Raw genomic sequence first — 23167 nt, forward strand, 5'->3', positions numbered from 1 at the left:
AAAATCATGCAAAACCCAATAGTAGGCTGAACACTTACTAGATTTTTTTTTTCCTGGTTGCAGCATTCTAAGTATGGAACAGTGATCCATTCTAAAAATTTCAGGGAGCGATTCTGGGGGAAAATCGTATTCATTTTGGTGAAACCTCAAGGGGACAATTTGGGGCACAGAAATCTTTACATCCAGCTATGTGACCACCTCCTTTCAGCTAGGCCTGTAAACATTCAGAGATCAGACAAACCAGCAGAAAGCAGACCCACATTCCAGCCTAGTAACACCTTCCTCATCTGAAGGTGCACCGTGAATGAGTTCCATTTATCATCAAGAAATAACGTAACATATGATTCGTAAGTCACAGAACTATGTAGGAATAGGGAGGCAGCCCATCAGTAGTCTGGGATGAGTAGGGAGGAGAAAAAAAGAAGAGATACAGAAAGCTTCTGGTGTGCTCATAAATTTGTTGTACAGAGAAAATAGGGTGCATGACTGCCTAGTGACTTTAAAATAAAGAATGGGAGAATACAGGAGTTGAGTTTGACACCAAAGAGATTTTTGGAAAATAAAAAAAGGCGTAAAATTTGAGTTTCCTGAATTTGCATATGAGGTCAAGAAAGATTGAAGGACTACCTGAGCTGAAGATGTCCATACATTTAACATAGCTAAAGCACCTCAATTTCTTCAGTTAACAGCATGAGGTTACAGAAAAGATGTGACTAGTATTATATCCTCCTTCCTTTGACTCCCCAGCCTGAATGAGAGGATAACCAGTAATAAGTGCAATGGAGAGTGGCCTTTGGCAGGAGACAAGGTGGACTTATATTTCTGGAAGCATGAGACACATTAGGTGCTCCACCACTACACCCTTGGTTGGAACGTGCTCTGTGTACAGGCAAAGGGAAAGCATTGCAAACGTGCTTCCTCCAACACATAACTGTGTGTCAGAATTGCAGCTGCTTCACTAACTGCAAGTGTAGACTCAGCAAGATTTAACTTCTAAAATTTGTGTCAGTCTACTTTATCAGTGAAAGATATACTCTAGATTAAAGGGAATGAACAGCTCTAAACTTTTAGTCTCAGCCCACAGACCATAATTAAAATTTCTTTTAATAGTGCTAAATCACTTTTGTTATGAGCCTCACAGAAGATAATGGACTTCGATAACTTCTATTCAGATCTATAACTCACCATTATTGTTTCTCATCTGCTAGCAGAGTCCACAGCGGTACAAGACTATGCATAATTACTACGTGATCTTGAAACTTCAGTGACAAAGGAGTTTCTTGGCTGTCTGTCGATGACAGTAGCTTTGGTAATACCCAGTAAAAGTTATGGTCACTGCCTATGTCGCTGGGTTAACCTCCTTATGAATAAACATGACGTTCCATTAAGTTCTTTCTCCTAAATTATTCGATAACACATCTACATTGTGAAGAATTGACAGCTTTAAAAGGCACCCCATTCCCTCATATTTCATCTTCTCCTATTTTTCTTCCTTTGTAAATTTAGGGTCTGTCTGGCAAGACAACAAACATACTCAATGCCTATCGCAATCAGTGGAGACTGAGGGTGATTCACAGTTCTGACAAGTCTTAGGAAAAAGAGGAAATGGATCTACACAGAGATTAAGTTATTAATTTGCTGTTTAATATCAGTCAAGTAACAGACACTTAAGAGCAGGATTGCAGAATTAAATTGTGGACCACTTGAGCAAGGAGTCACTTATTTTTTAGCACTGACATGCTGCTATTCTGTTATTTGTATATTTATATGCAAGCCAGTAAATGTGTACAGATTTATTTGGGCCAAAGGGGACTAAAATTCCTTATGAACAGTAAGGTTTCTTAACAAAAACCTAGTTTTTTTATCATGAGTTTAACAAACAACATAACCATCCTAAAATTAATTAAATTTAGAATCAATTTTTGCTCAAGTTTCCCTAGTCATTCCCCTATAGTCTGGATGCAAAACTTAGGATCCTATGTTAGCACTGCAGTCTCCTACGTTTCTTTTTTATATCTATTATTTTTCCCCGATCTATCATGAAGTGTAGCAGTGTCTGTTAACTTGTACGCCCCAGAGGTAGACCTGAGCCCTACAAACACAGTGAAACCCAGCAACACTCAGTATCACATCCTGGGCACTCTGAGGAGTCTCTCATTTTGGAAGCTCATATAGATGGAGCTTATTTTCTACAAAGAATTTGGAAGGAAATGTAGCATGTCTTTCCTTTTTGTCACCTCAACCCCTAGCTAGTAAATCTTGATAATGAGAAGTACATAATTAGAAAATTAGCTAAAAAGTTATTCTTTTGGGATTCCAATAGATAGGTTTTGACACTTTGTTTGTGACCTAGTTTCCGAACGCAGCAAGACTTCTGAGATACTGCCATCTGTGCATGTGCACCTGACAAATATCACAGAGGGTAAAGTAATGCCTCAAAGAGATTGTGTCTTTTAATAGTTCTGCCCAAAATATTGCCTCAGGCCTGCATGCATCCTCCAGCACTTCATCAGCAAAGGAGAAGCATGGCATTCTTTTAGGGGTGATCCGTAGGTGTGCGGCTCTAGACTAGTCCTACTATAAGCTGCAGATGGGTGGAAAGCACATGGTTGAAAAGCTGAGGACACGGTAACGGTGTGATGGGGAGATGAGGCTGATGAAGATTGAAAAAAATAAGCCAGGAAATGTTAGGAAGCCAGCAGAAGGATCCATCTGACTAAACGTGGATGTCGATAAAGGGAGCGGTGTGGTTTATAGACAATGGAGAGCTACTTGTTACAGGCAGTGGAGTTAAAATTGCAGTTCATCTGACCAAACAACTCTGTCTCCAGTGACTGTAATGCAGCCCACACAAGTAGTTCCAATGTATCGGCAGCAGCTGTAGGCTGGGCAGAAGGCCATGGGGTGTCTCCTGTGTCACTACGTGGCTACGTCTAGGCAGCTGAAACAAACCTTAGTCAAACTGCATGAATTCCTCCCCAGGACATTTCTCACAGAATGACTCATTCAAGAAAGGTTAGGCAATAAGTAATCCTTACCTCTATTTCTAAGTGAACACAGGTTGCAAGACCCTCTCTGGCAACTGATTCTACAGTGTCTCTTCCAAGTCCGTAGTAATAGCCACTGTATTTATAGGTTGCTATAAACTTCCCCTGAAATTCAAAACAGCAAGTATAATGACAAAGGAAATATTTTAAGGGAAACAATTTCCCTAAAGGAGCATAATCACTCTGGACTTCCTTGCTTTCTCTCCCTACAAAGTTTCTCCCTGCCTAAATCATCAATGATAATGAGGCCAACGGGAGCACAAAATTTGCAGAGAAGAGCACATAGTCAGTCTGGCAGGGTACAAGCTTGTACAGTGTTCATGGATAATAAAACACCAGTGTCTTGAAAACAAGCTGCTGACAGGTTACAGCTTTCATTGGTTATTCATTTGTACTGTAAAGAAAGCAAGATCTAAAGCAAGGAGCATTCTTCTTTTGACATTACATCAAACCATATGGCCATGCCATACAAAACAGAAGATGCCAAAGAAAAGAGAGGACAGAAACAAATCTGCAAGGAGAATGTGTAATTGGCCAAGAAATTTCAAAGTTAAAACCTGACAACTGAAACTTTGGTTCCCAGTAGTATGTGTAGAGAGATGTAAGCAGATTATATGCTTTTAAAATTAAACTACTTGATTACTGAGAGTTATCATTAAGGATCAGATCAGTTGCTTAAGACTGTGTTGGCTCCCCTGTTTGTGTATGTACAAATAATGAGTTCTGTTGTGGCTTTTCAAGCCAAAGTTGTATTGCAGGCAGCAAAAGGTATCAGAAACAGTAGCTGGAGGCACACTGCCTTCAGAGTGAAACACGATGCCTTTAGGGTGAATTTGCTTAACTTTAAAAGACTGCATTCCCTGCAGGGTTGCTGGAAGATTTCAAAAAAAGTTAAAAAAAAAGGGCAGCTATTTCAAGACTTTTTCTTTCCTACACATGCACACACTAGATATTTGCATATGGAAATAAGTTTATTTCTACATTATACTACTGTTTAAAGATTCCTACTGACCATTATGCCCATTTAATGGTTTCTATACATTCATACAGAAGAAAAGACAGCATAAATATACAACGAATGTGTGGTTTCTGTCTATGAGCTTAAGCCGCATTACTGTGAGTCAATAAGCATGCACACACAGACACAAACTTAATATAAAAAAAACAAAACAAACCAACACAACAGATCTGGACAGAAAAGCAGAGTTCGCTCTGGGTGCAAGAAATAGGCCTACTAGGATACTAGTCAGGTACTTACTGTGTTCACCATTTTGTCAAATGCTTCTTGAGAAACGAAATAGTAATCAAGTCTGTTTTCTTCACCAAAGTAAGCTGCCCTGGTAGTGTGACAGGGACTGGAAGATACATGGTATAATAAAGAAATAACCTGTTTTCAATCATAGAAGCAGCTATGGAATAAGAAGGGGGTGGGGGTAAGGGAGAATACTACAAATCATATATTTTTAAGAAGAGAAGAAATAAGAGAAATATAAAGAGGTGCAAATCATACCACTAATGCCGCATATTTGAAAGATTAACCCATAAATAAAGAAAAAAAAAGTTTAAATGTAACATTACATCTTGGCTATAAATCCCCTCCAGCCCAGGATAGCCTGAACTGAAGCTGTCACAGCACCCTGTAATAGAGAAATGATGAAACCATATTTTTCCCAGTTATGTCAGCTTAAGGATGATATAAAGTAGAATCCTAAATATGGAAAAGGAGACTGGGAGTTAGGCTGAACTGTTAGGTTAAGAAAGAGATATAAGACCAATCTTTAAATAGACCCCTAATAGTAAGGGGAGAAACCATCCTGAAACTAGGGAGATAAGTGGGATACAAGGCAGGAAAAGTAATTGCCTGCCACCACATTAGGACAACAGGATAAACCTCAGATACGTGAGCTTACTACCAGGATGAAACATTAACAATGACAAAAAAAGCCCCAAACGAAACCAAAAACCACCAGCTAAGTCAATGCATGTAGCAATTTCAGACTAAAGTATGCAGTGGCTCATATTCTGTCTTAGGAAATTATATTTTGCTACTTGTTTCTGCTTTGGTTTTAATTTTTACATTGTAGGATAACAGGAACAAAAGCGTGATGTGGAGCTTTGGCATTGATTCACACCAACAACATTTTAACTCTCTGACTTCTGCTGCATTGTCCTGGAAAATACAGCAAAAAAAATTAATACACCACCTACTAGTATCCCACCTACCAGGCCATTTCTGTTCATTTGTTCGAGGTAGCTGAGTTATAAACCATTAAGAAGTTTAGTCTGTAATGCAGAGCTTGACAGATCTTAACTATCACGGCATTAGAGGGTGCCACTTTTTTTTATCAGCAAGCTGTGGCAAATGAGAACAGTGTGTTAGACATGGACTCTGTAAAATTTCACTTCAAAAGCCTGATTTTCTTTAAGATATTATGAACGCATCCAGCTTTAAAGGTCATTCCTAGCACTAGCCAGATGGTTTGAGGGTCCAATTTCACTTTATTTTTTGAAACACTTTTAAACATTACAACCCTTTTTAATTGCAAGGCCATGTTTACATTCAAACTGCCAGGGTATCTTGCATGAAATACATTTTTAATGAGTGGAATGTTTGAAATTTAAAAGTGTAAGCCATAAAATTGCTTAAATCTCCACTGAATAATTAAAATACAACTTTGCTTTATGGTTGCAATTTTCTGCTTTGTTAAGATTCTGTCTCTCTCCCTTTTTTTTCCCCCTCATGCATAAAAGCTTTAGGAAATAAAATACACAGCAAAAAACAATGCTCTTAAAAAACACACAGGGCTTGGAAAATTTCAATTGGCATTCAATTAGTTTGTAATTTCCACTCTAGTCTTTCAAAACACAGTGTTTGCTTTAAAGAAAGGCAAAAAGTCAGTTTTACGGTCACATAACCTTCACAGATTTTTTCTTAAAGTGTCTTTTCAACTTGCTGGTTTGATGATCTAATCCAGCAAGCAGCTATAATCTGAGTGCAGAGCAGACAGAAATACACATAGGCTCCTTCACCGTGGTGTATCATGTTAGAGAAGAAGACTACTACTAGACACCACATCGACATGCAGAGCATGGTCCTGTGATGCTAAGAGCTCTGCGGAATCATTCTCATATATGCACGTGCCCATGGACTCTTTCTTACCACTCACTGCTTCAATACCTACGAGTACACAAATATAGAGCCAGGTCCTATTGTGGCAAACACTATACATGTGAATCTATGGTCAAAGTCTGGTTAAAAATGAGTGGATAAATTTGTGTAATAAAAAAATCTGAGAAAATAAGGGACAGACAATGTAACAGGAATACAGACCAGTGCCGAATAGCGTGTGGTATATGACCTATGGAAATTAGGTAGCGTGAAGAATGGAATGGGTGGACAAGAGGAACACCTCGCACTACGTAATTTTAGGCAACAGTGGTGATCTAACTTAGCCAGACTTCCTATTTACTGCACACAGAAAATAGGCTGGTACTTCATGGAAGTGATTCACAAAGGGTGAACCTCCCTTGGAATGAGATAGTTTCTCTCCACTAAATACACAGGGAGCCCAAGGTGGTAAGGATCATAATTCAGGCCTTTCAGATAGGCAGAATTAGTCCTCCCAGCAGGTGGTGAAGTCTGAAAGGTGCCATTTGCTTTGATAACACCACTCACAGGATAATAAACTGGTCCAGCAATTGCACTTGCTTCCTTTCCTAGCTTCTGGATGCAGTCTGCACATGCATGCTAATGTGTTTATATGCAGGTACATTACAAAAATTAAGAGAAATGCATATATATCTAAACAGATGCTTAGGTTGAGGGGCATTAGTGAGCACAGATAGAACAGATCAATAAAAAGAGCACTAAATGACATGTTTTTGTTTGTTTGTTTGTTTGCTGTTCACCATTGAAAAGAACATGACAATTTAAATAGCTTTTCTTTTAAGGAAGTATTTGATGACTTCAGGCAATCAAGCCCTGGGAAGAGATAAAATGCATAGCAATGAGCATTTATTGGTTGTCTTTAACTTTTAACTTCTTTAAAAAAAATAAAACCACCCAAAAAAGAAACCAGCAGCAATTCTAGCCTCAATCACTTGGTGTTCTTTTAAACTTATGGAGCAAACTTACCTGTACCTGAAGAAATTGTTGAACTGTCTGCAGATCTTATGAGTAAGCTCTCTCTTACCACAGGCCAGAGGGCCAGCTAATACCAGCATGGGGTAGGGAGCATCAAGACTAGGTAAAGTGCTACAAGAAAGGAAAACACGGAGCCATTACATTACCTACAAATGAAGTCTTCAGCAACTTTGTATAAAGCTTCTGCAGAGACTTTATCACCACTTCAACTAATCTCATCTATGACACTATTCACATTGTTCACAGTTTAGACAAAAATCAGGAGAAGCGTGTGCTCAGTTTGATATGCTCTAAACATAAAAATAGCACAAAATACTGCATTAAAGACCCCTGGGTCTCTTTTGCAAAAGGAATAATGTTATGTCTACTATAATCTTTTCTGATTTATAGCCTTTTCTAAAGCTCCCTCTGCAGTTACGGTGTTGCTGGGACTTGTTTAAGAGTTTTCCAAATCTATTGAAGAGATGGTAATATTTTAATGATCAGGATAATAAGCCTAGCATGAACCTGGACTCAGTCCTACAAACCTTTACGCACTTCTGCATGTAATCTCGCTGACTTCCATGGCCTTGCCAGATGAAGGTGGCAATTTGTAAAGAACTCTTCAATTCAATACAATGAAAACCACTAAGATCCTTGAAGTCCACTGAACACAAATAACACTCCAATAAAAGAACCCGAAGTGCTGCAAAAATACAAAGCCCTCCATTTTCTCCATGCTGAGCAGATGGTTAGATCCTCAGATTTCCACTTCCAGCTGTAAATAATGGAATGAATAGCATTTCTGCACTTTTGAGTGTCCAGCGATTTATTTAGACAGCTAAAAATGGAATGCAACTTTGGACTCTCATTTTTAAGTCTCAGCTACAGTTTAAGATTATGCCACTTGATAATATGTCAGAAATAGTTGAAATAATTTCCAATCCACTTATTTTTAAGTAATAATTAGCTTTAACCAAATTTAAATTTTAAAGTGAAAGAAAACTACCTATATGCATTTAGCTTCCATTTAATGTGACTTAAAATAGGTGAATACAAATCCTTGAAAACAGATTATATTGCTTTTACCTTGTCTCTTACAAATAACTAACTCTATAAGAAGTAATGATAGCCATCCAACACCAGCATGGAGGAAAAAGATTTCAAAGTAATGGCTTTACTCCTACTTTAGGTTCAGCAAACCAGCTCTATTATCTACTAGGCTGTATGTATATAATGGGACTTGACGCTTCAGAAGCACTAAGATAATAATGCAATTCAATCTCCTAATTCTCCTATGGAGTACTATCCTCACAGAAGAAATAACAGATACACCTAATAAATTAAGAGACTGGCTGAGTGTGTACAGATGTGCTGTTACTAAACTGTGAAATGAACCCAGATCCTGGTTCAGTGTTCCATCCACTAGACTATTTTAAAGCAAGACAGTAGCAGAGCCTTTAGGAGATTTATGGATTTTTTTTTTTTTTAACTTACTGTGCTGATTGGTGACATGAACTAAAGATTAGACAACATTAGCACAATAAGCTTATTAGCACAATAACATTAAAAATACCAGAGAAGGTAAAAATACATTTTAAAAATCTGAATCTGTTAGGTTGTGACATTCTGTTCTATTCAAGAAATATCTTCCTCCTCTCTTGATTATTTGAGCTGTTCAGATCGTCTTTCCCTTTTCTGACACTTGTGGTAAGGAAAAGACCAGTTTAAGACAACGTGATGCCAGGAGGTATTAGTGGCAGTTGTGGACACTACAAGTGCATTATGATAAATGAACCATTTCACAGATGGGAATTCCAGGAAACATGCGTAGTGACTAGAGATTCAAAATTTATCAGAATGTAGCAGAAAGGTTCTTATTCTTGCTCAAGGCCATGCCCTTCGTGAATAGTGATGTCAAGGCAGGTCTGTGAAGACAGAACCCTTATCTCCAACATAGTTTTAATATATTTCTTCTCCATTCACAGAAACTGTTACATGGTTGCAAATTGCAGAATTCCTCTGTAATCTTTTCTTTTACAAGGAAGTGTTATATCCAGTAATGATACACTACATCATTACTTGACATGATTATACTTGGAATTCAAATTCCCTTGAATAACTTTCCATTGCTCAAATTCCTCATATCCTCAAATTCCTTGGTTTTATTATTTCAGCAGAAGACCGTGGAGAACATTTCCATAATACTGTCTTTCATTACATCACCACTTACTGGTTCTTAAAAGATAAACTAAAAGTTTTGGGTTTCCTACAACTTGTAAGCAGTATCTTGTAAAGGGTTCTTGGCTCATTTAATGTGCATCTTTCAACTTTCTTTGGTGAGTACAGTAATACACTGCTGTGCAAGATTAATCGATTTCAAAGCCAGAAGGGACTACTGTGATCATCTACTCAGACTCCCCTCATCACACTGGCAACAGGATTTCCCCGAGTTAGTTCTTCTTTCAAGCCTGATACCTGAGGTTCCGTCAGAGCATATTTTAATTAAAAACGTTCCAGTTGTGGAGAATTCTTGGTACCCTCGGTAAATTGTTCCAATGGTTAATTACCTTCATTGTTAAAAATAATCATGCTCTATTTCTTCTCTGAATAAATTTATCCTCAATAGCCAGATTCCAAAGTCTGATCATGTACTTGCCCAATAGACTGAAGACCCCTCTGTTATTAAATTTCTGCTCCCCATGTAGCAGTTATAACTATGATCAAGCTACCTTTTTAAATGTCACATGCGTTTCTAGTAGAGGAAAAATACACATAATATTGTTCAGTGGTGTGTTACCATGTAATTAAAGATAGAATCACAAGGCACACAGAGAGAGGGAACAGTATAAGAAACTTAATGCTAACGTCTTCTGACCGCAGAGTACGCGACAATCTAACTTTTCGCTTTGTTTTCAGGTTTTATTTTTAATAGAGATATTACTAAACCAGAATTAATCATAATCTCATCTAAAAATATAGATGCAAATGAACTATACCAATCTGGTTCCAATAAGCATTTTTATAGTGTAGAAGACTGTAGCGCATCATCATTAGATGATTTCATTAATGACTGTGTTGTGTGCTTTCCAGCTGAGCATGGGCAAACATTCAAAGCATCATTAACAATTTTGGTCAGTACCATAAATGCTGGTCTGCGTGTTTATATGATGGTGTATACAATACCTCTGAGAGAAGACAGAATTGTTTCTTTCCAGCAATGAAGATACACATACATAATGCAATAAACAAATATTTAAATAGACCCTATGTCTGCATTGGAAGAAATCCATGCCTTTAGGTGAAACTATTGTGGTGGGGTTGGTTTGGTTTTTTTTGTTGTTTTGTTTTGTTTTTTTTAAAGAAATCTCCTGCAAAACAGTAAATAAATCTTCAGGGTTTTTTAAATAGGCTGTTAAGCATTCTCACAGCTATCACCACCATTTGGATGGTTTCTGTCTTTCATTGACAATCCCAGAAAACACAAGATTCGCAATAAAGATACGGTAAAAATATAAACGTCTGACTTTTAGTAAATCATGGATCTTAAATCAGGTTACTCAGTTATGAATTAAGATGTCCAAAATGGTGCTACAACAAGGTGTGGGGCACAAAAGTCGATCTCAGTGTCCACTGTAGCCAATACAATCATAACCACGCATATTTCCAGTATCTTCCATCAGAGTAGGTCAAAGCATTTTCCGAGCATTCATCAGGCAAGTATCATAACACATCTGCAGAGCAGCAAAGTATGGCTATTTCCATTTTCTAGATGAGAAATGAGACTGAGAGAAGTCACTTGGCATGGCAATGGCAACGTTGGAAAAAGAACAAAAAGATCATTGACTTTCCATTCTGTGCTATAAGCGGCAGTCAGCATTGTCTCCTCCCAAAGGCAGAAATGGCTGGACTTCCCGAAGTACAAACTTGAAAATTTCACCTTATGAATATAGAATGTGCCCCAAAGCCACAAAATAAAGCCATTTTGCTCACCATGGGATGCCAACAGCGTGAAGAGGAGGATTAAGCAGAATAGGAAGAAGATATGTTTTACAGCTCTCTTCTGCCTCTAGAGATTTTTTAATTGCCTTTGGGTATTGATAGAAACTTTGCATCTTTCATTTATGGTGCAAACGGCCATCTGTTTCAACAGATTGTTTAAAAGAAACGGAGCTGTGGACAATCTGTCTCAGACTTTAGAGGTGAATGACTAACTTCATTTCATAATCAATTTCAACCAAATAAGATTTGCCTAATTTTCAGACTGATAACACAATACTATGGAACTTCTCCTCTTTGCTAGATTAATTTAAAGGTGGGAGAGGGACAGAAAAATGTCCCTCTAAATAGGACAACATATTCTGCTTTACTTGAGTGCCACCCTCAGGAGCTGATGTGAAGTGGAGGTAAGCTTACCTGTCAAAGATTCTCTGGGGCTGCAGCATGCTATACATAACATGAGTCATATGATCTTTAGCAGCAACAACTTCTGGAGGAGGATCATATTTATTCACAGCAGCAACCTGTTTCCGCAGTTTAGGGGCAAAAGAAAGAAGAGTGGTGATGTAATTGTTTCCAGCTGCAATATGCTTCACAGATCACTATGAATAACGATGACTTCATATTTATGAGGGTCAGTCTTTGTATTTGGCTTGTCTGTGAGCACTCTGCTACATAAATCTTTTCAGAAGATTTAAGCACAATTTGATAGATGGATGGAATGCAGCCAGGTGTAGCTCACCATTTTTAATATATTCAACCTTTTACTGGAAAGAAAACAGGATGCCACATAAGATGCAAAGTAATTTTGCTTAGGTTTTAATTATCCATTAATTTGCATCCTCTCAGTGCCGGTGGAAGATGCCAACCTAAAATCCTTAGGGACTCAAGCCATTCATTTATTCGTCAGAAGAGGAACACAATGGGCATTAACAAAGTAAGCAAACTGCAATTTTCTCCTGACAATGCATTTCTGTCTTTCCTGGGAAGAGGTGCACTCAAACTCCAAGGATTCCCTCCATCCATTCTGCTGAAAGCTCTATTGAGGATACTGACTGCTAATGAATTGTATATTTTTTGGTATTATTAATGCTACCTACTCAGAAACAGATTAAGAACTACTGAGTCTTTTCATGTAAACCATCAAACATCAACCAGCCAACACTGCTGCAAAATATTGCCGTAAGCTCCGATGACAGCCATGACTATATTAGCAAGTAGTATGGTGCCATAGGAGGGATCTTTAAAGCAAAACATCCAGCACTTGGGACTCAATGCCCACACTATTTTGGGGGGACTGGGGGAAGGGAGCTCATTTCACTCGAGCTCAGTCCTTTGGTCTGAGGTAGTGGCCAGGAGCACATTAGGTGCATCCTGGTGCACATCTTCTGGTTAAGGTTAGTCCAAAGGAAGTCTAGGTCCTATGTTGCATAGTTTGACAATAGAATTTATGAGGCTAGAGTAGATGTCCTAAAATAACACGAGAAGAGGATTTTCTGAAATAACTTTAATCATCAAAAAGTTAAGTGTTAGTCTAAACCAGTCATCCAGGCTTACTTTTGCATTCCATAGAGATGGAAAAATTTCTTTAATATATTCAAAATCTTATTGGAAGGAAAACAGATTGTCACCTAAGATAAAGAGTAAGATCAACATCTCAGGTAGGTGGGGTAACTTACACTCTGGTATCTTCCCTTCTCTGTGTTCATGACAGAGAGAGCCTGGCATTAAACAAGAACCCTAATATTTATATGGTTAGGAGTGACGAATTTCCTGTAAGAATCATTTTTAAGGGATAATTCCCTGAAATCCAACCCCAATTGGCAGCTGTTAATCCTAACAGTTCTAGCATGGCTGGGGCCCAAACACTACATGCAGCAACCAAATTATAGTAAGCGGCACAAGAGGGAAGGTTTCTATTACAAAAGAAAATTACTGTAAGCAGTCTGAGCTGGGTTTTTTGGGAGATTTTACAGTGAAAGCTGTATGGAGTAGAATGGGAAACAAGCACCCTTATAACTTTCGGAGTTCACTTTGCTATACAGGACACTAAAAAATCCAACAATGGTATTTTAGAATCATAGAATCATTAAGGTTGGAAAAGACCTCTAAGATCATCAAGTCCAACCATCAACCCAACACCATCATGTCTACTAAACCATGTCCTGAAGTGCCACATTGACACGTTTTTGAACACCTCCAGGGATGGTGACTCCACCACCTCTCTGGGCAGCCTGTTCCAATGCTTGAGCACTCTTTCTGTGAAGAAATTTTTCCTAATATCCAATTTAAACCTCCTCTGATGCAATGAGGCCATTTCCTCTCGTCCTGTCGCTTGTTACTTGGGAAAAGAGACCAACTCCCACCTCACTACAACCTCCTTTCAGGTAGTTGTAGAGAGCCAGAAGTAGGACAGTGGTTACCACTTTGGAGTATTAATGAATGTAGTTGCCTGTTTAGATTCACTGGCTAAGTAACAATGGCTGCTAAGTAAATTTCCTCACTGACCAAAGCTTTTAGGTAAGCTTTGCATTTTTTACATACCACAACTGCTTCAGAAATTCTGTACAAATATATATGGATTTAAAAGTGAAAGTCTCTGAATTTATAGCCTGTCTTGGGGGCTTAAACATGGGAGATTTGTCAAACTAAATGACGACAAAGCTACATTTGCATGCACAGGTTTTTATAAGCTTTATTTAGAAAAATTCCAGAATGATGTTTACATACCTTTTCTTCCACTGAAATCTTCTTGAGATCCAGTTCTGTTAGTTGGAGCAACTTGAAAATCACCAAGAGCCAATAATCTGTTTGCTCCTAAAGGACAGTTTCCACTTAGACATAAAGTACTTAACTTCATCAATCTAATATTTAATTTCAATCGGTTGAAATTAAATTGACCTTAATACATTGCAACATAAAAAGCTTTTTACCCTGAAGGATGTCAATACACTATACAAATTGACCCCCCCCCCCCCCCCCCCAAGTTTAGCTTCTGCAACAAAAGCTAATAGTTTTTCAACAGCCTGCAATATATTGTTGAAAAAGTCAGGACTGGAACTTAAAAATCACCACTGTACCCTCTAGAACACCAAGAAAGACTGTTGGAAAACGAAAAGCATTATCTATACTGGGATTACGTACTAAACTACGGTTAATACTTCTAACCTTAGCAGAACTGTAGGATAAAAGAGAATTTGCATTATAAATTTGTCACCATATATGCTTTTAAGTCTGAGACAATAAAAAAGAATAATTAAAAATCAAATTAAAAAGCTGACACTGACAAGTTCATGAAGCTTCTTACTTCTAAAACCAGTAAGGTCCTGTTAAAACAACCGAAATTCAGACAGTTGTCTTAAGATGGTTGTTGAGTGTATAAGTTATTAAAACTGTAACCAAAAGGAATAGGATCAGACTTTGCTTTGGGGAAGGACATCTAAACAGAAAAAGGCTTTCAGATTACAGAGGACCAGGGACAGCCTATTTCGGGTATTTTTTCATGCTAATTTCATGGTGTGCCACGACAAACCATCTTCACAAAAACCAACACAAAACTGGCAATTACAGAAAGGAGACATTAAACCCTTATCATTTTTCTTCTCACTGACATTTGAGATCACTGTATAATTCAGAAATAATTTAGAAATCACAAAAGTCAGGACAGAATCATCTTTGACCACTCAGGACAAATTACAAATGCAGAGTCAAAGTCAGAATTTCTAGTATTTTGCGAATGTCATTGTTGTTGACAAAATGGATGTCAAATTCATTAATTGAGGAATAAAACAGGAGCCATAAATGAGAACTGAGTAAATCCTAAAGAAAAAAAGAAGATACAGATTCCAGAGACACACGATTTTAAAAGGGGTACTATTAAGTTCCTTTTTAGCTTTTCCCAGGAACAAATGAGTACAGACCTTCAAAGTAAACAAAACCGAAATCTTTTCCTAAACAAAAATCATGGCATACTGTGAGTACAAACACATAAATGGATTCACAAATGGAATTGATAAAATTCATGGATTTACTACGTGGATATTAATCATCATGATTCATATGCAGCTTTGGTTCAGACAAAGTTCGCAGACAGAGGAGGGTAACCAAGCCAGGGAAACCATCACCCACCATTTGTCGTATTTGTTCCCTGAAATGACCTGGCCACTCTCAGAGACAGAAACTGAGGCTAAATGGATTCTGGCACGATCCAAAGCAGCAGTTCTAGGTTCTTATTTTTGGCTTTCTCTTTAGTTCTTTCTTACCTGTACAGGATTTTTCAAAAGATTTAAAACTCTGAGGAGAGGCAGATCTTCAATACATTCAAGTTCACGCAGCTCAGCAATCTAATTAGTGACAGAAACAGAGCATAAATCAGCAGCAACAGAATCCATGACAACTAGGGGGAAAAAAAAAGTATTTTAATCCTTGCTCTTAAAATCTGGACATTAAAAAAATTCATTATACTCACAAAATGGGTATACATGCTAACTGCATTCAATAAGGCATTTCCAATCACAAAAGGCAGACAACTTGGATGTTAGCTGGAGAAGCAGTATAATACAGACAGCAATTTCAAACCACCTGCGTTTTCCCAGTTCTTTCAAATGTCAAGCCCTAACACATTTAGCTTTTATGTGGCTGATATGCTTAAGTGAGGCAATTCTGCAAGTTACATTCTCACTTCAGTTGACTAGCAAAAAAACCCTCCACCTTCTAACAAGTTTCTTTTCAATGGAGCTCAAGTTCATCCTACCTAACTTGCAGCACTTCACTGAAAAGCATCACCATAGTTGTCCTTGGCTGTCTGTGTCCAGAAGGTGATGCATTCCACTGAAGGTCTCACCTATCCACAAAGGAAACTGGGTTGGCTGCACTCAGGCACGTCAGATAAGCATTAGAAGTTACGCGGGATTAATAAAAGTTTGTGTGCCCAAAGCAAAGTCACACTAGAGGCACTTGTGCCAGACCTTGAGTCAACAGTTGTAAGGCTCTCAATGAAAACAAAATGGATCAAATGGAATTCACGACGGCTCATTTTAACCGTCTGTTAAGTTAGCCCCAGTCAGTCGCTTAACCTCACTTTGTAACCAGTGAAGAGAGGCAGTCCCAGAGGTCATCCCATCCATGGTAGGCTGGAATGAATTGCTTTGTAAGCATACCTGGGTTTCCTCCACTGCTGAAAGGGTGAAACTAGAAGACTTCAGATTCTATCCCTAATTTATACTCAGCTTATGGAAAGTGTCTAAAAACATAAATGTCCACCATAGCCTATCCAATATTCATTTTGAGATAACATGAAGCCCACCGTGGAACAGTTTTGACCAAGTTGGGTGGCTTTCCTAAATAAATCATAGAATGCCAACCGTCAACATTTGAAAAATCATGGAACGTGTATGAAAGACATGATTTACAGATAAATCTATCATCATGCCCATTTTTGAAAAATCAAGTATTTAAGATCATTCTGGGTGGTAGTGAGCTGAAGTAACTCAGATCTTTCTGTGCTAATTAATTAAAATTCTCTTTAAATTATTCTTCAGAAGGAAATGTTCAAAAAAATGGTGACTCATTAAACAGCTTCAATAACATCATTAAAAGAGGCAAATTTTGATGAGGTAAAATTAATAGCTTTTGCGCGCCGTAAAGAACAGTGAGGCAATGGAAGTGGTGTTATTAATGCTAATAGCTACCATACTATTAGTTAGTTTCCTGTCTTGTGCAATTGATGTACCTTTAAATGTCAACCTGAACACAGTGTGAGAAAAAGAATTCATAGCGTCTTGAATTAAATCCTGTAAACGTATCTTGCAAGTGGGAAAAAATGACACAAAATGTTCAATTCCTGGTTTATAGTTTTATTTCTTATTTTCTTAGATTTTTTTTCTTTGCACGCAGATCTGTCTTTGATGTCAAAATGATTCATGAATCAATAGTCTTTTCAGTTAAGGACACTGGAAGCTCAATATCAAAAGTATTATGTATATAAGGCTTGAATTTCAAAATTCAAATACAAATGAGTTGGATTGTATCATTGTACTTCCAGTGAAAATTCTGCTGCATAACAAAAGCCACTTTATAATAGAGTACATGCAGTTCTGCCTTACAGGAAGTTTCCAGCTGAGAGCTCAGAAGAATCTGTGGTCATAAAATTGGGCTGAGAGATATTAGCAAACTCTCCTGAGGCCTGGCAGTAGAAAAGCTGTGATGTAAGTAAAGATCCTCAAGAATAATCAAGCTGAAAAAGCTGCGTACTCATCCCTACCTTATCCACTCAAGGGAGCACTGTTAGTTCTTTATGTACGTGAGCACTAAATACTACAGAAGTCACACTTACATAAAGATAAGCCCATTTAAAGATATTAAATAAAGCCTGAGGAGTACACTGTCAATCAACATGTGAAACAATACTGGAGTGAAACACCAAAAGCAAAAAACGTCATCTTTGCTAATCATTTCTCACAGTGTTGTAAAGATTTTTTGAAGCAGCCTTGAAAGGGATTGAATTTTAGGAAAAAAAAATGCATTCTTAGAAAAAGCTGAGATCAATATTAAGTATGCTACCTGGTTATCCTCTAGGTTGATCATCTCTAGTAGATCATGTTCCTCCAAGCCTTCTAGACTAGTTATTTTATTGCTAGATAGGTCCAGCTTCTGCAGAGTCTTCAAGCTGTCCAACCCAGTTATCTTCTCAATCTGGTTAGAGCTCTAAGAAGAAATAAACACATACAAACTGTTGATAAAGTTCTACAGATGGAAAACAACATTCCTGAGGAAGAACAGAGTTCACTTTATTATTGAGAATCCTATTACAAATAGGCCTTTTATGCATTAGCCCCATCTTCATCTTGAGATGACATATTACAGCTTTCCATACTGCTCAAGGAAAAAGGAATCAACTATCTTCTGATTAACTTATCTTCAATTCACCTTGAACAGCAGCAAGAGACAACAGCAATAAGAGCTCTAGCATTCTTTTAAAGCTGGTACTGGCTAAAGGATACTCTTGTTACTTTCCAACTCAAAATTTAGAAAACAGATATGCACATAAAATTATAGAATATATATGCATAAATACATAGAATTTCCCTCTGTAATCATGGTTATATTTACACTTATGATTACAGAATAAATAATGAAAAGATTAAGATAGAACAATACAGTACTTTCTTCATTGGACTACAGGCAGCCTATAAAAATATCTCTAGCACACACAAGTTCATCTTAATGCAGACTAAGTGAAGGCAGACTTTACTCTCAGTGACAGAACGCACAGAAATGTTAAAAACCCCCAAAATACGAACAAACCCACCTTACTGTACATTCATCTAGACTCTAACACAAGAAATGACCCAGTCTTTTAAGAACTCATAACCAGCCACCATTGGTTTACATTCCTCCCAAACGAGGTACAAGATAGAAGACCTACATTTATCCCTGGACACCAGATGGCTTCATTTCTCAGGACCTCACAAATCACACATTCATTTCTGCTACAAACTCCAAATAGTTATAACATGCTAGTTCCATACTCATCTTTGTCCCAGTGGCCACACGTACCCAGATGGCCTCTCAACATGATGCTTTCTGTATAACCTTGCAAGTTATATTTTTCCATCAGCATCACCTTGTGCTGAAAGCTTAGAAGCCTCATATTCTATTAATAAATATTTAGGAACTATTGAAATAAATAAGCCAGCTGACTCTAATGTTAATCCAGTTGTCTGTCCTTGACATTTTTCCTGACTTTTAAATGTTTAATTAGGTTATTAATAGCATGGAGGCTCTCTCTTCTCTCCCTGTTCTTCGTTAGACCTCTGTTTAATAGGATACAGCTTAGAGCTCTACTTGCAAAATGCTATGCAAGAGGTGCACATAAAATTCTGTGAACAAAAGGGATTTGTGTAGAGATTCTTATTTGCAAAGCATAAAATTCCTAAGAGTCTAGTTCATTAGAGCTGCACTTCTTATTTTTTTGCAAACATAAGCAGAACAAAGGCTTTTTGGTATAGCTAGGCAGTATTTACAGTTTTTGAAGCCCTTTTTCCAAACTTCAGACCTTGCTAATCTTTCAATGTAAAAAGCTCAAGTGAAAATGGAAAAGCAAGCTGAAGCAATGGGAAGAGAGGGGATGACTGCTCCCACGAAAAAACGAACTGCATTTTATTCTAATTAGTAAAAGAAAATGCTATGCTAAAATCTATTTACATAATTTCCACATGACTATCTACTTTGCTAATTAAAAAAGACAAGCAGTTGTAGAAATACTCATATCGGCATGTAAGAACCAAAACTGAAGAACCTGTTCATATTAATAAGGCTTAGCTGTTAACACAACCTCCACAACATTTTACAGAGCAGATAACCATTACTAACAGAATTATTATTAGGCCTTTTAACAGATGAGGAAATCAGTGCACACAATGGTTGAGCGACTTACTGTAGTTCTCGTTGAAGAAAGCATTTAGAGAAAAGATCTTCCTGTCAGCTTAGATTGTCACACTCCTATAGTTCATTTCAGAGCTTTTAGATATGATTTTGCCAATCTGAGTTAACCTTATCCACTAAAAATGAGAGAAAATTCAGTTTTATTGCCACTAAGGGCATAACTGGAAGCTACTGAAGGCATTATATATCTGAAATATATTAAAAATACATTACTGAACACTATTTGAATATATCATTCAAAACATGCTACGGTCCACTTTTAAATGTGAATACCTTCCCTGAATATTGAAGCAATAATAAGTACAAGGGCCAGTCAGGACTTGATGGGTACAGGCCTTACTTACTCTTTTCTATATCAATTACTACAGAACAGAAGAAAAATCCTTAAAAATTTAAAAGGATTGGAAAAGAATATTTCTATTCCTGAAAAGAGATTCATTCGCTTTACCTAAAATATTTATGTAGGTGCTAAAGCTAATGTAGCAAATATGAGCATATTTCTATGTATAGAAATTCTTTGGTACTCATTTTTTAAATCCATTCAATATTTTTTAAATTATTATTACAAAGTAAAACCTATTAAGAAGTAGCCTGTTGTATTTCATAGCAACTGAATTGCATTAAAAATAGTTTTTCTTGTGTTTCTGCGCAACCTCTATATTGATGGCTCTTCCTATTAAGTATCTCGAAACGATTTAGAAGAAAGCATTGGTATTATTGAGGACATTTTACAAACATTGAACTGAGGAACACTGAGGTAAATGCCTAAGACCTGTAAAAGTGCAAGATGCATGCAAACAAGTGCAGGCATTGACAGATCGAGGTCTGTATTTGGGCTAGTTGTCCTTGCCTATCTTCACAACTAGCAGAGAGAAACAGGCACTGCCAAGGCCTGATGCATCTTGTGTTAATGCAGATGTCAGCAGCTGGATCAGAATAATGAAGTATTTTAAGTGTCCATTTCTCTCCGCTGACTTTTGAGGCAGCAGAGAACAACCAGCTCAGGTGCAGTTGTCTACACCGCAGAAATCTGAAGCCAGGCAAGATAAATCCTATTAAAGCATCTAGAAGTATAACCTAGAAATGCTGTATTTAAACAATATACCCTAGATATCTTGATGCAAAGATGGCAATGTAAAGCTTCCGATCTCCTTACAAGATCCTTTAAACTTTAAGCAAAGATCCTTTAATAATATATCAGATTTACATACTAAACTTGTCTTGTTTTCTAAAACAAATGCAGGCTTCTCAGTCCTCACTTTTCCCCCTCCTGTCCTAGCTCACTGCTATCATGAGCACAACTTTATGAGGAAACACACTTAAAAAAAAAAAAAAAAATCTTCATTGTTTGTATTGTGGGACTTGCACAGTAAGTAACTTCTTACACGTCACCTAATCAACACAAAACCTACCCAGAACAAATGCACAATATCTTTGGAGAAATTCAAAACCCAGCTGGACAAGGCGCTGAGCAACCTCCACTGAAGATGGCTCTGCCTTGAGCAGGAAGCTGGATCAAATGACCTCCACAACCCCCTTCTAACCTATATCATTCTATGATCCTGTATTAATTAAAAAAAAAAAAAGTGTTCAGTGTTACACATATCTCTGAAAATTTGTTATGTAATTACCTTCACATTTATTACGGCATTTATAAATTAATAAAAGACAGACAGGAAAACAACTAGAACTAGTTCTTTCTTACCAGATTGAGTATTCTGATAGGTAAGTTCTCAAGGCCACTGATTGCAGTGAGTCTGTTGTGTGACAAACTGAGATGAGTCAGACTGTGACACTTCTCCAGTCCTCTTACCTCCTCTATGTTATTATCTATACAGAGGTTTTTGCATTTAAGGAAAATAACTGAACACAAAACCTTAGCAAAAACTAGTAGCTAAATTAGCCAATGGAGCTGAAATTTATGGTATGGGGAGCTGGACATCAAATGCTTCACGCTCAGGAGTTTAAACCCCCAGCTGCTCACACCCACCCCTATTCTGGAATTTACTGCCTCCTTGTTTGACCGATGCAGCTTTTTGTGGAGGTGCAGGGTAAGCGACGCTGACCCAGGTAGAAATATCCTCCCCTCCTTTTTGGAGGAGCTTTTTACTCTGATTGTTTCTGTGACCTGATTTACAGGGCAGCCCTTCAAGCTGGCATAACTGGGCTGATGGCAAATTAAGAAAGGAGTGGAAATGAGGGAACGGGAGCATGGGGAAGAAACTACTTCTGCTGGCATCTTGCAAAACTATGCTGTAAATGTGGTCTTGTTATCAGATGCGTATGTGCAGGCTAAAACATAGGGGTCTTTATGTTTGAGCACAGGCATGTTAGGTCAGCTGTAGAATACAGGCACATAGCTGAGTCATCAGAGGAGGGCGTGATCTTTTTAGGTTTATGGAGTACTTAACATGCCTTCAAACTGACCTTGACCTCCAAGCACTATACACAAATTATCCGAGTAATAACAGACGATAGTACTATATGGGGCTATTTCACTCTAAATTATACCTGTTCTATGCTGGCCATCTGTACTGAAAGGGGAAAGTATATTTTAAATTAACATGAAACTCAAAGGCAGCAGTAAAAGCAGTTAGGATTCCTCTCAGCAAACTTCAGCATTAACATAACTACTCAGATTCCTTAAACAAAGGATGTTTCCTTTGACAACAAGCCATCTCAGATTGCTCTCTTGCAATGGGATGAACTGCAGAGGTACCTGACTATGTATCTCTCCACTGTATCGAAATCAGATAACTCTGATCCAGGCATCTAATTGTTTGGTGACTGAAGTTAAGCAAGATGAATTGCACTTGTACTGTAAGTGCCCAAGCTGGAACTAGTTATATAAAAAAAACCCAAGAAATATAACTGAAAAAAAAAAATATCCAGAACATGCAGGGGACAGAGAAATGCCTTTAGGCAATCACAGAAGAAAACATTTTTAATTGACTTGAGAGAATGAACTGTGCCTGCAAAGATGCGCAAATGAATCTTCATCCACATTTCCAGTCTTACCAGGCAGTGGGCAAATTATCAGCATTTTCTTCTCTCGGTCTGAATGATATTGTAACCAAACAACACGTAAGCTTAGCCAGGGCCAATAGAATACTTTTCAACACCTGTGACCTAACACTGTTTTTCCCAAACTGCATTCCCACATAGGGACTTAACAGTACACTACCTAAGTTCAACACTCACAGGCCTAGATGGGGAAGGAGAGGAGAAACGAGCTAGGAAGCACGGGTTTATCTCTTTGTAGGACCTCACACTAGGCTGTCTCTGCCATTTTAGAAAGGAAACCAAAACCATCCACAGGCACTGATATTTGACAGATAGTAATTGATTTGCATACAAAATGGAACCGCTTCTCTTTCAACTGAGAAGGAAAAGTTTTTGCGAGGAAAAAATATTGTTTAAGCCACAAGCATCAGTATGAGGTAGCAACTTGCTCAGCACTAAAACCGAATACAATCAGTTTTAGTCTATTAATAACTTACTATCATGCTTTGTCAGATACTATTGCCCAAGCTGTCTCCCTTTCTGGTTTAGG

The 23167-nt window shown here is 37.7% G+C and overlaps 1 protein-coding gene across 2 annotated transcripts in view; it reads right to left on the minus strand.

Moving 5' to 3' along the window:
• The window catches only part of LRGUK (leucine rich repeats and guanylate kinase domain containing), a 52961-nt gene that overhangs the window by 24004 nt on the left and 5790 nt on the right, over positions 1-23167 (minus strand). For both annotated transcript variants that reach the window (XM_075755823.1, XM_075755907.1), the window contains exons 6-13: positions 21320-21444; positions 17731-17874; positions 15432-15512; positions 13900-13986; positions 11587-11693; positions 7183-7302; positions 4306-4402; positions 3039-3152 (exon numbers count right to left, since the gene is read on the minus strand). In XM_075755823.1, coding sequence (XP_075611938.1) covers positions 3039-3152; positions 4306-4402; positions 7183-7302; positions 11587-11693; positions 13900-13986; positions 15432-15512; positions 17731-17874; positions 21320-21444 — 875 coding nt within the window. The remainder of the gene's footprint in view (positions 1-3038; positions 3153-4305; positions 4403-7182; positions 7303-11586; positions 11694-13899; positions 13987-15431; positions 15513-17730; positions 17875-21319; positions 21445-23167) is intronic.

This window comes from Balearica regulorum, chromosome 1 (assembly GCF_011004875.1).
Source record: "Balearica regulorum gibbericeps isolate bBalReg1 chromosome 1, bBalReg1.pri, whole genome shotgun sequence".
NCBI lineage: Eukaryota > Metazoa > Chordata > Aves > Gruiformes > Gruidae > Balearica > Balearica regulorum.